Source organism: Sceloporus occidentalis, unplaced genomic scaffold, assembly GCF_023333645.1.
Source record: "Sceloporus occidentalis isolate IW3139 unplaced genomic scaffold, rSceOcc1.0.p SCAF_2, whole genome shotgun sequence".
Taxonomy (NCBI): domain Eukaryota; kingdom Metazoa; phylum Chordata; class Lepidosauria; order Squamata; family Phrynosomatidae; genus Sceloporus; species Sceloporus occidentalis.
In genome coordinates, this window is record NW_028316982.1 from 243,316,650 (window position 1) to 243,329,834 (window position 13,185).

Consider the following 13,185-nt stretch of genomic DNA (forward strand, 5'->3'; position numbering starts at 1 on the left):
CCTCTTGGCATGTTTGAGGTTGGAAGCTCAGAGAAGTGCCAGTGCTGAGTGTAAACACTATTAGGGGAAGAGAGAACTACAGCCTCCCTTATCAAAAGCATATCGCTCTTGATAGTATCACCATACAAGGGCTCTCTCTCTCTCTCTCTCTCTCTCTCTCTCTCTGTGTGTGTGTGTGTATAACAGTAGGGGGTCCCTGACCACCTAGGGCTCTGGAGCCTTTGCTCCTGTTGCACAGCTAATAATCTTGATTCTGTGAGAAAGATAAATGCATCCTGGGAGCAAGAGTGACAGTAGATACCTCATCTTAAAACGATTCAAAGGAAAGTTAACCTGTAATACAAACTTCTAGCCAAATTTAAACTGCTGTCTAAATTTAATAGGATTCTGTCTCCATTTATTTATTTATTGGATTTATATGCTGTCTTTCTCCCAAAATGGGACTTTTTGACTTCCTTTGGTATGTCTGAAATGTCTCTATGGCTCAAAAGAGTTGCACCTGGGACAACATAGTACCCGGGGGGGGGGGGGGGGGAATCACTGAAGCCTATTTCTTAACTCTGTGCCTCACTCCTGACTCCAATTAGAGTAAATCTATTTAATTAATGAAGCTTTCATAGGATGTATTGAGCTATCAAGTTGCCATTTATTCAGTGAGTCTACTTTAGGTGGGACTAACATTTGGCTTTAGGTCTTTATCCCTAAAAGTAAATCAGATTTTACACATGATTGTGACCCCTTTGCTCACCATACAGGAAAGTAGTTTCAGATACTGAAGGGTCTGTAGTAGTTGAGCAGCAATTTTTAGTGCATATGTTGAACATCGCCATAAATCATGGTAACATCCTTATTGTATGTTCTTGATTTTATCTATATATTCATAGACACCTTTGTGGATTTCTGTGTTCTTTGCATTATATGTTGGGGTTAGAGATGTGAAAACTAGTCTCACTAAGGGAGCTAGGAAGACAGAGAAAAATAAATGCTTTACATATTCTTGTTATAGACCTGCAATGTACAAAGGTAATCAGGATTACTATATCTGCTAACACATACTGTTAACAATTAGGAATACTAGTGAACTCCATTCACTCTTCATTTTGAAGCAAATTAACCATGTTCACATTTTCCAGACTAATATGTGAATTTGAAAGCAGTTATTCTTCATATTATCTACTTCTCTAAATTTAAGCTTGAACATTGTGTACAAAAATGGCAATGAGGGCTGTGTGTATAGTTTAAATGTATATTCATGGAGATGTAGGAGAGTCACATAAACAGGTTACAATGGCATGATTGAGTAAATGAGAAACTGAAATAGCATGGACATGGCTGAGCTTTCCATCCCTTTCGTCATTAGCTCTTGTTTGTTTTCTTTTGTGTTTTAGGGATGCCTCTTTGATGGCAATGAGGCGGCGCATTAATGGCTTATCACCAGAAGAGATACGTGCACTATCTAAAGAAGAGCTTCTGATGCCTGTTACCAAGGGAGACTTTGAGCTGGCTCTGAAGAAAATCTCCAAGTCTGTATCAGCTGCTGACCTGGAGAAATATGAGAAGTGGATGTCAGAATTTGGATCTGCTTAACTTCCAAGACATCTTTTTATGAGATATTTTAGCATTTCAATTACAAAACATTGCAAAGACTTAGAAAACTTTTAAGGCTTGAGTTTTTCCTATGGACAAGATTCCCCCACCACACACTTTTTTTTTGCACTTTAAAGGGAACAAAACAAAATCTTAACACAGTGAGACCATAGTATTTTTCAGACAAAAGCTAAAACAGTAAACATAGAACATTTCGGTTGTCTGCATTTGTGAATGCCAGTATCCCGATTTTCATATGTGTGTTTTTTTCATGGCTTTTATCTGTTGGTTAGTTATGACATTTTGTAGGAAAAGGTTAATAAAAAAGATTATAGCCTCTAAGTGTTAAGCCATATTGTTGGCTTGTTAAATAAGGTCCCAGCCTCCTTGAAGGTAGCACTGAATCTTTTAGTCCTTGCTTCTGCCTTTCTTCCTCATTTAGATAGTTCATCAGTATGACCCAGTTGAAAATACTGAAGTTCATTTTGCACTCCAGTTATATTGGTGTGGCTACACTGATATTTGCTGGATACTGCTAATTATGTACAGTGTGAAAGGGACACTCGTGTTTCTAAATATGCCATGTATACCTGTAGCCCATCACAGTTTTTTTGGTATTTTTTGTTTATTTCCCAAAATGAATATTTTCCCTCCTGCCCTTTAATTTGTTACTGCATCCGGCACCAGTGTACGAGCAGCATACCAGTTGCTGTATCAAGTCTGAAGCAGACAATAGAGGAGATCCTTTTCCATTACATCCTTGAGGTTGGGAATCTCAAGTTCAATTTTTTGCTTTTGTTTCTATTTTATGCTAGTGTAAATCCACTGTTCACTCTCAGCTACTGTAAACTGGGTATTTATTGAATATTGTAAAGGCCATGCGCACTACAGATGTTACAGTGCTTTAATTGTCCAACACAGTGCTAAAGCCAACTGATACATAACTTGCACTGTTTCATCCAGCTGTCCATGTTTTTAGACCACTGGAGTGAGGAACCCATGACCCTCTGGTGTTTGGGATTTCAGTTTATGGCCAGTGGTAAGTGATTATGGGAATTATAATCCAAACCTCTTGGTGCATAGAAGGGTCTCACATCTGTTTTGGAGTAACCTTTTTCTATTTTCTATTTTATAAAAGCTAGTTGCACCTTTGTTGCAATATAGGTTATTGAAGTTGAGACCAGAGAAATGTAAACCTGGACTGAACAGAGCTGTCCGTCCTTGAAATCTGGAATACACTGTATATCCTTATATTTCTGGAGCTTTCTAGGCATTCCACTTTTTTTTTTTAGCAGTTCCTTCAAATATGAGAGACTGAAGCTAATCTGTAGAACTTTCCACTAGCCAGGCTACACAAAAATTTAGCAAAACTGTGACTTTCTTTAGGCCTGGTCAGACATCATGTATTGTTCACTTCCCAAAGTGATCCTTTGTGTGTACAGGTATTATGGGATTAGTTATACAAGGTATTTGGTTATTCATTTTGGGAAAGGACATAGGATCAAAAACCCCTGCTGTTGGAGATGGTTCTAGAAAATTTACATGGCAATCTTTGCACTTGAACTAGTTATACCTGATGTTATATTAATCAGACTGCTGCATTTTTGACAGGGAATTTATTTAAAATAATCAATAGGCATTCCCAAACCATCTTTTCATTTGTGGGGTACTTGCTTAAAATAATTTGCTCTACAGAAAATCTGTACTTTTGGATACTGTCCTGTAAGGATTTTTCAGCTATCAAATGTGCTGATCTCGCACTTCTTATCTTGCACAAACTAGATGGAGAGTATACTGATTCATTTGCCATTCCTTGCTATAACTCATAGAGATCAAGAATAAGTAAATGTAGCCAACATAATATGTATGCCTGCCACCAGAAAAAAAAAAATCTAGGAAAAAGCTTTATTTGCACCCCAAAACTTCCAGGAGGTGCAGTTTTGTAATAAAACAGAGTAACCCTCCCCCCCCCCCCCCCAGAAGTAGAGGTGGATGCCCAACCACTTTTGAAATTTTCAGTACTTTTTCACATTTTCAGATTGGGGATAGCCCCAATAGATTCTGGGTGTGTGATAGAAAATGAGGCCTCCCAACCCTGCAAAGTTGCCCTCCCTGATATAAGTGAAATCCTAGAACAATCTGCTTAGTGAAATAGTAAAAAAAATCTGACTGATTAAAATGTCACATTTGCTGGTGCTTCTTAAAGTTCTTTTCCCTCAATGCTAAATCTGTTACATGGGGAAAGCTGCTTTCTAGGTGCAGCCTTCATTTGATTTCAACCAAGATTGTCAAGCTACTGAGGCTCAATCAACATTTGCTTTACAAGGGCTTTATGTGTCATTACTTATTCATTGTCATAACCAACATAATGTTTACTGGCTAGGTCCATAGAGCTGTAAATGTGACTTGGTTTGATAAGAAAGAGCAAGATCTGTACTTACATGAAAGAATCCTGCAGTCCTAAATATGGCCAGCTATGTAGGTTGTGTTTGTAACACTTGTCTTCAAACTCCTTAAATAATTGTTCATTGTTTTTTATATAGAAGAAATCACACATAAATACTGTGAATGGCAGATTGTGTTCATGTCCAACAAAAGGCAGCTCTGTTGTTAATAGAAGGAATTACAATAAATATCCTAATGAAGACTCCTTTTTTCCTGTAGTGGTGTTTTGTTCTGTTAAAACACTTGGGATTCATTTATGCTTCTGCTCTTGCTGAGTAAGTTCTGCATAAGAACAGCTCAGCATCTAATAGAGCTTTTTGGGGTTGACTGCCTTATCTCTGGTAGTTCCTCTCACTGTGGCCCTTTGTGAAGTTGGTGTGGAACCTGGCATCACAGTTCTTGGCAACTCTCAGGCACAAGGGAAATGTGAAACTGCCTTAGGACCCTGTCCCGGTTTTGTATAAAGAGCTGTGATTCATTGCAGTAGCATTTTCTGTATTTGGAAACAGCAAAAATTGCATGTAGACACACCAAATGCTTTCAATCATATTGATTATTAGCAAGTAAATTTCTGCACTGCTTATCAGTGCACTTAAGCACTCCCTAAGCAGTTGACAATGCATATTCTAGTGTGAATTTATGCCCATAATACCTTGAGCATGCAGTGGAAACTCACAGTTCACCTGCAATTTTTCTGTTTTCAATATGATATGGGGGACTGTTTGGAAGTGCAGTACACTGCTGGTATTGAAATACTTTGTGAATGGTCAAAATAGACACAACATGATTTAATTTAACATGATTAAATGATAAGCATTTCTATTTTATTCAAAAACATAGCTGTGTTCAACTGGAAAATCAGTATGTAAAGGGATTTGTAGCACCTTTCAGATTAACTGAAAGAAAGAAACTTGTAGCATGAGCTTTCGTAGACTTGAGCCTACTTCCTCAAATGCATAGGGTGTCTCGAGTGGAGAGTCTAAAGGCAGAGCTATATAACTGGACATGGGCCTGAAACTGTCATGTAGGACTATGCAAAGTAATATCCTTGAGATGTTATTGGATAACAATTCCCAGCATTCCTTACCAGTGGCTATGCTGGTGAAGGCTGCTGAGAGCTGTAGTCCAACAAGATCTGGAGGACCACATTTTGCCCACCTGTGCTGTAATGTATCGTTTGTTAACTGGTTGGTACAGTGGACCCTTCCTTTCAGTGGGCTAGTGATCTGTGGGTTCAAACGCCTGCAGATTGCTATTCCCCATATTATTCAGTGGTGCTGTGCACTTCGATGCGTACCAATAGAATAATATGGGGTGTGACCATCTGCATTTTTGTCCTTCACATCGGGGGTGAGGGGTGAGGTGAAACCGAACCCCCATGAATGGGAAGAGTCCACTGTATGGGTATTTAATCACTTCTATAACCTTTAGTAATATTAGTATTTCTGTAACTTTAGTATTCAGAGTGGGATTCAATCCTTCTTGTCCTCTTTCACATTGCACAATAATCTTGTAGCATTTTACATTCCTTAAAACTGTAAAACTAAGAAGGAACAACATGACCCAAGCTATTCAACGTGCTGATCTGAGCTGGTATTCAAGAATGTTGCAGTAGATCAAGGATGGGCAACTGTAGACCTCCAGATGTTTTCCTCCTACAGCCCCATGAGCCTGGTCCAGGATAGCCAGTCATGAGTGATTACACAAATTGTAGTCCAAATAATTCTGGAAGGCTGTTAATCTTCCCTTGTGAAACAGAAATGTTCAGGCTGAAAAAAGCACAATCCAGGAGAGTTATTGTCAGATCTAATTCTTTTACTTTAAAAACAACAACTAAAACCCTTTAGAACAGCTATGAAAAGGTCTCATTTTTTATGAAGCAGTGACAATTGTGAAAGGAAATACTTATTTCCCTGAACCACCCTTCCCCTGCTGCTTGCCCCATAGCAGTAGGAACTGAAAAGGAAACAAGTATCTGGTTGTCTTTCTGCCTCACTGCCTGCTGTGGGGCTGATAGCAGATTCAGGGATGATTTCAACTATAAAAATGGGGCCCAGTCTCCTGCCTCAGTTTGGGCTCTGGTCAAAATTGGAGTCCCTCTCCACCCTGCCAACTCTTTTTTAAGAATAGAAGGAAACAATCACAGACTTCCTGCATTATGCCTTGTTTCAACCCACAAAGAAGCATGAATCATAAGTACTATTAGAGGAAGTCAAAAATGGGTTACATTTCTAGCTTATATAAATGAGTAGACCAAAGTGGTGTTCTTCGCAATACTTGCTTCTCTAGCAATTACATTTACGTTTTCTCATCACAGATGTTCTTCTTGCTCAAACATGGGCTGGCCCAATGGGGATTTGGCATTTTGCTAACTGTGGTATGCCAGTGTATTGTGTGGCATATTTTATAACAGAGACGATTACATGTAAGGTCTTAGCGAAAGGGAGGTTGTTGTGATGATGAAGATGAGAAGAAATAAGCTGCATGCCAAATGGTCTGGATATGTAATAGAAACCATAGCAACTCCAAGAAAGGGCTATAAATACCACACTAGCTAACTGAATTGCACAAAGGACTTTCAGGCAGGCAGGTAGGATCTAGGCTACAAAGTTAGGATTGATCCAAGTACAGTATTCATTCTTGATCCAAGTGCTCATTCTTGACCTACCCAAATGACAATCTATGGGTGTGTTTGTATATGTGAAATGCACCTTTCCTTCAAAGTAATGTCTAGGTCTGGAAACCATGCCCTATGAGGAGTGGCTTAGGGAGTTAGGTATGTTTAGCCTGGAAAAGAGAAGGTTAAGAGGAGATAGGATAGCCCTGTTTAAATATTTGAAGGGGTGATATATTGAGGATGGAGCAAGTTTATTTTCTGCTGCTTCAGATAATAGCATACAGAGCAATGGATTCAAGCTACGGGAAAGGAGATTCCACCTAAACATTAGGAAGAATTCCTGATGGTAAGCGTTGTTTGACGGTGGAATATGCTGCCTTGGAGTATGATGGAATCTTCTTTGGAGGTTTTTATAGCTAGATGGCCATTTGTTGAGAGTGCTTTGATTGTATATTCCTGCATTGCAGGGAGTTGGACTGAATGGGCCTTGTGGTCTCTCCCAATTCTATGATTTGATGGTTCTATGATTCTAGAAACCCGGGGTGGGAGAAGTCCTTGGTGAGCCCTTTTTGAAGGGACACTTGTCCTGCTGCCTCCCCTCTAGAGCCATCACTGAGTGAAAGGGAGGGGGACAGTACAGCAGTGCTACACAAAGTGGTAGCCCATGGATTGGTGGTGATCCATAATCTATTCAACTGATGGTCCCTGGTGAATGTCCACTGGTAGCCAATGAGCAGAAACATGATAATGATCCCTGACATAATGGGACAAAATAACCACTGCCTGCCACCCCCTACATGTAGCAGATAGCTTAAAAAGCACGGAAATAGAAGAGCTGTTATTGAACTACATTATCATCTTTCAATACAATAAACTTAAGGACTGTGAGCATGTATACAATTTAGGGAGCTACAAAAGGTGTGACCTGTCTACTGTTCATCTAGCTTACTCAAAGGGTTCCCTGCCTTTGCTCCATCAGATGTTTTGGAGTTCAAATTTCAGAAGCTCTAGCCAGGATGGCTAATGTGAAGGGATTATGGGTGCTGTAGTCCAAAATGTCTGTGGAGGGCCTAATGTTCTCCACTCCTGGTATACTCAGAGTGGCAGTGGTTGCTCAAGGTGTCAGTCAGGCACCTTTCCTATTATGAAGGTGGTGAAGTCCCCTCTCCCCAATGATATTAAGAGAACAGCACCCATTAGCTTTAGCTAGCATAGCCAATAGTGAGGAATGCGGGGAGCCAGTCCATTAGCATCTGTAGGGCCACATTTGCCTATTCTTAATCCATAATATTTTGTGTGCCTTCAAGTCATTTCTGACTTATGACAACCCTAGGGCGAACCTATCAAGGGGTTTTCTTGGCAAGATTTGTTCAGAGGAGGTTTGCCTTTGCCCGTGGAAAGTGGGTTACCATGGCTGACTAGAGATTCGAACCCTGGTCTCCAGAGCCATAGTCCAGGGCTCAAGCCAGTACACCACACTGGCTCTGTCATCCATAACATGCTCTTTTTAAAACTCATGATGTTAAGGATTTGAGCTAGGACTTAGGGCATGTTAAACATATACCATAGCAGAGCAATATGGTCCTTCTTCATTCTTTATCTCAAAATGTGTCTGTTTACAATACAGCAGTGACACAAATGACATGTACATAGAAATACTCTCATGTTCTGACAAAGCTTTGAATGCTATTAGGTGTTTGTTTGTTTTAAATAGTTTTGAAAGCAATGCACAGGGCATTAATGTGTTTGAAATGACAAACAATAAGCCACAAAAATAAACATAATGCTAACAATAAAGGTTGAGAGACAGCAAACAATGCCACAGTGCCACCAGTGCAAGCAATATAGTCAATTAAAATGTCTGGGCAAATAAAACTGCCATGACCTAGGGCCAAAAAGTTTGCAGTTTCAGCACCAACTGTATTTACTTATGGAGAGTATGCCTTGTTCTTTGTCTGTTTGTAGTGTATTTCAGGGGTTATAAAGCAGATTTCAGACATGCATGGTCTGCAGAACAATCCTTCAAGAATGCAAGATCTACTGACTCTGGTCAGTGGCGTCACTAGGTTTGGCATCACTCGGTGTTACCCTTACCACCACATCAACCTCCTCCCATACCACACCATACAGAATCCTTAGTAATGTCTTTTGTACTAATATTAGTCCTAAATCATAATTCCCATAAATCACTGAATGTAATGGCAACACTTGTGACATAACCATTAGTAAAATTAAAATTATACAGTACCTTTAACTTACAATATCATACACACAGCCTAAATGTATTTATGTGTACATGGTTTCATGTGGTTAAAGTGAAAATTTGGTAAGATATGTTTATTATGAAAATTTAAAAATAATAGAATCATAGAATTGTAGAGTTGGAAGAGACCACAAGGGCCATCCAGTCCAACCCCCTGCCATGAAGGAACTCTCAATCAAAGCATTCCCGACAGATGGTCATCCAGCCTCTGTTTAAAGACCTCTAAGGAGGGAGACTCCACTATAATCTCCGAGGGAGTGTGTTCCACTGTCGAACAGCCCTTACTGTCAGGAAATTCTTCCTAATGTTGAGGTGGAATCTCTTTTCCTAATATTTAAAAATTGAAAATTAAATTTTAAAATACCTCCCCTCCCTGGGGCCTCTCCTTTCTCCTCCCATTGAGCCTTGCCGCACTCACATAATCTCTTCCACTGGGCTCCATGGGATTGCAGCAGAATCGACTGAGGAGGTGTCCAGTAAACCCGTTATTAAGGTTAAACTAGATCGGTTTGAGTTCGTGAATACCAATGATGTGGACAAGATCCTTGAAAATGTGAAGAAGATGACATGTCCCCTCGATCCCTGCCCATTGTGGCTGGCCATCCAGGGGGGTGATGCCTTGATGGCATTTCTTAAAGATGTCATCAATGCATCCCTTAGGGAAGGTTGTGTTCCAACTTGCTTAAAGGAAGCGGTTGTTAGACCGCTCCTGAAAAAACCTTCCCTGGACCCCCTGGATATGAAGAACTACAGGCCTGTATCCCATCTGCCATTTTTGAGCAAGGTGACCAAGAGGGCTGTCACCCTTCAACTCCAAGTCATCTTGGATGAAACCAATTATCTAGACCCATTTCAAACTGGCTTCAGGACAGGATATGGGGTGGAGACTGCCATGGTTGCTCTGGCTGATGATCTTTGTCTAGGCATTGACAGAGGAAGTGTTACCCTGTTGGTGCTTCTAGACCTCTCAGCGGCCTTCGATACAATAGATCCCTTTAATAATAAATAAATAAATAAATAAATAAATAAAACTTTTATTTTTATCCCGCTTTTCTGTGACGAGACAATCAAAGCGTCTCACAACACATTAAAATACAGTGGAACCTCGCCATACGCAGGGGATCCGTTCCAGATCCCGCCACGTATGGCGATTTCCGCCTATGCTCGAGCCCCATTGTAAACAATGGGGCTCGTGCACGGCGGCGCGGAGGTGTGCGGGGCACAACGGGTGCGCGCGCCCATTCAACTGAATGGGACGCGCTGCCCCATGTGCCCCGCGCGCGCGCCGCGGCTTAAGCACATATGCTCAAGGCCGCGTATGGCGCGCCCGCCTATGGCGAGGTTCCACTGTATCCACATTCAACATGGTCTCAAATTCCCCCCCTTAAAACAGGTTTAAACATGATACAATTAAAACAAGAGATTAAAATATCTATTAATAAAATAATAATAATAATAATAATAATAATAATAATAATAATAATAATAATAATATAGCGAGGACAGAGTGGTGGGCTAAATCATGATGTGAGGGGCAATCATTCTGTGGCCGGACACTTTTATTCAGGAAAGGCCTGCCGGAAGAGATCCGTCTTGACAGCTTTTTTAAAGCTGTCTAAGGGGGCAATTTGATGGATCTCGTCTGGCAGACCGTTCCATAGTCTGGGAGCAATTGCAGAGAAGGCCCTTTGGGAAGTAGCAGTTAGTCTGGTTTTTAAAGGCTGCAATAGATTCCTCCCAGAGGACCTGAGGGTGCGGGGTGGATTATATGGGAGCTGGTGATCACTCAAATAGGTTGGGCCCAAGCCATGTAGGGCTTTAAAGGTTATAACCAACACCTTGTACTGTGCCCGAAAGTTCTTTTTAAAAACAACACGTACCATGAACATCTTGTTGTCAAAGGAAATCTTACTTTGTTTTGCCTTTAGTAGAGGAAATGCAGATGTTTCCATTAGGTATGTGGGTGTGTGAAGGAAGAATTTGTACTCAGGACCCATGGAAATTGAATAGGACTGAAGAATATATTGTGAGATATTTCTAAGCTTATATTATAATGCATGTAATCATCTTTGCAGTACCACAAAATACCTTCAATGCTTTCATATATTTAAGACCGGACTATTTTCCTAATCAGCAATAAAACCTACTACCTTGATGATTTAAATTTAGCTGGTTGCTTCAGTTCTGTTTGGTATGAGGAACTCTCTCCAGGGGCCTTTGAGGAATCTATTTACAGTGTGTGAAGATTAAACTCTGTAAAGATTAACGCATTATCAGCAGATGGCACCACTGCTTGGCTCTTTCTGATGTTATGCTTGTGCTTCTAAAGAGCTGTGTGTGAATATATCTATTTGCTTCAATGATCTTGGCTCTTTCTGAGATGATGCTCAGGGCTTGTGGTGTTATGTTCCATATTTTCCGGAGTTGGCTCCTCTATAATTGCTGGGCTGTGGGTGGCAGTGAATGGCTTCTTCAGGATAAAGGGAAGAACAAGCAGATTTTGCAAGAGCTTAGAAGTAGGTAGTTACAAATAAGTTACTTGCAATTATTATCTTTTCCCCCAGTAACTAAGGCATAATCACTTTACATTACAATTGTAATGTAATTAGGGATAATGTTCGTTGGAGTGTAACTACAGATCTCAGAAAGAATACAGTACTTGCGATTTCAGCGCTCCAGATCCCTCAAGCAACCATGCTGGTTTGGGATTCTGGTTTTCATAACCCCCAAACTAACTTTTTAAGGTCTGAACTATAGCATATTTATTTACTTTTATACAGTTATTTTTTTTACAGGGGCTGGTGTAGCCTCAGTATTTAGGTGTATTATACTATGGGCTAGCTTGTAGTATTAGGTGTATTATACTATGGGCTAGCTTGTAGTATTCTGTGTAGCCCTGGTGGTGCAGTGGTTAAATGCCTGTATTGCAGCCATGCACTCAAAACCACAAGGTTGCGAGTTCAAGACCAGCAAAAGGGCCCAAGCTCGACTCAGGCTTGCATCCTTCTGAAGTTGCTAAAATGAGTACCCAGACTGTTGGGGGCAAATTAGCTTACTTGCTAATTAGCTTACTTGCTGTTCACCACTATGATCTTTGGAATAGCGGTATATAAATAAAACAAATTATTATTATTATTTATTATTATTCTCTCTCTCTCTTTTTTAAAAATTAATCCAAAGTAACAATATCCATTAATAATAATAAATAATAAAAATTTTATGTATGCTTCCCTGCCTCTCCCATTGGATCGAAGCGGGGTTACAGACTAGATAATTGCTTTTCAATAACAAGAAAGCAGACTTACTTTTTCAAAAAACACAACAGTAACTAATTGCTCAGGGAGGATGGTTTGGAAGAGTAAGTGTGATTACCTTTTTTCAAGTAACTTTCTATATATCATCTACAGCATTGGCTCAGAAGCGTGGTATATTCAAGCAGCAGAATAAAGTAAAATGAACCAAATCATTCCAGATTGCAAGCATCAATTCCCTGCAAATGGAAAATCAGCATATGGGGTGGTATCAATTTCTGGAAAGTTTCTTTTTAATGTAGAGGGGCAATTAAAAGTAGTATGCCATGTCTGTAACTCAAAGTGGTCTTGTCCATTGTACCATCAGAAAGTTACATGGCATAGGCCAGCCAAGCTTCTAGTGATGTCTTGAGTGAGCCTTGACTTTCCCCCCAGGCTTCCTTAAACCCAGTACATAAATTCCAGGGTTTCTCTACCTAAAATAGGACTTTTTTTGTATTCTTCCTCATTAATGTATTTTGCCCTCTTGTTGCAGCTTTCACATATGAAATGTAGTATACCCAACTCTTGTATGTATGGTGCCATTTTGCCAATAGTAAAAAGAGACTCCCAGCGTGAATATTGGAAACAGAAGGAGCGTTTATGAGTGTTTTTAAAATAATTCAGAGGCATATTAAAAGACAGGGGAAAGGCCTAGCCACAATGATTTTGCTGTCAGTTCCATTACCTATTTCTATCAGCAGATCTAATTTCAGTCATTAATTCTATTGGTTCTCTACTATCATGTGTGTATGTGCCTTCACGCCATCTGCTGACTTATGGTGACCCATGGATTTAATAGGTTTTCTTAGCAAAGAATACCCAGAGGTGGTTTTGCCAGTTCCCTCCTCTGCTATTTAACAATCCTTAAAACATTTGTGAGGTGCTTTTCTATTTAAAATGGTTGGGGAATGTGAAGGATAGCAACATATTTCACAAACAGGGTAATTAGTATCCACAAGCAAAAGGTGAAAAACAACCAA

The 13,185-nt window shown here is 40.0% G+C and overlaps 1 protein-coding gene across 5 annotated transcripts in view; it reads left to right on the forward strand.

Annotated features, from left to right (window-relative positions):
- KATNAL1 (katanin catalytic subunit A1 like 1) overlaps positions 1 to 4,232 on the forward strand; it is a 46,030-nt gene extending 41,798 nt beyond the window's left edge. For all 5 annotated transcript variants that reach the window (XM_089512554.1, XM_089512550.1, XM_089512551.1 and 2 more), the window contains exon 11: positions 1,389 to 4,232. In XM_089512554.1, the coding sequence (XP_089368680.1) occupies positions 1,389 to 1,587 (199 nt within the window). In that variant the 3' untranslated portion in view covers positions 1,588 to 4,232. The remainder of the gene's footprint in view (positions 1 to 1,388) is intronic.
- The last annotated feature ends 8,953 nt before the right edge of the window (positions 4,233 to 13,185 follow it).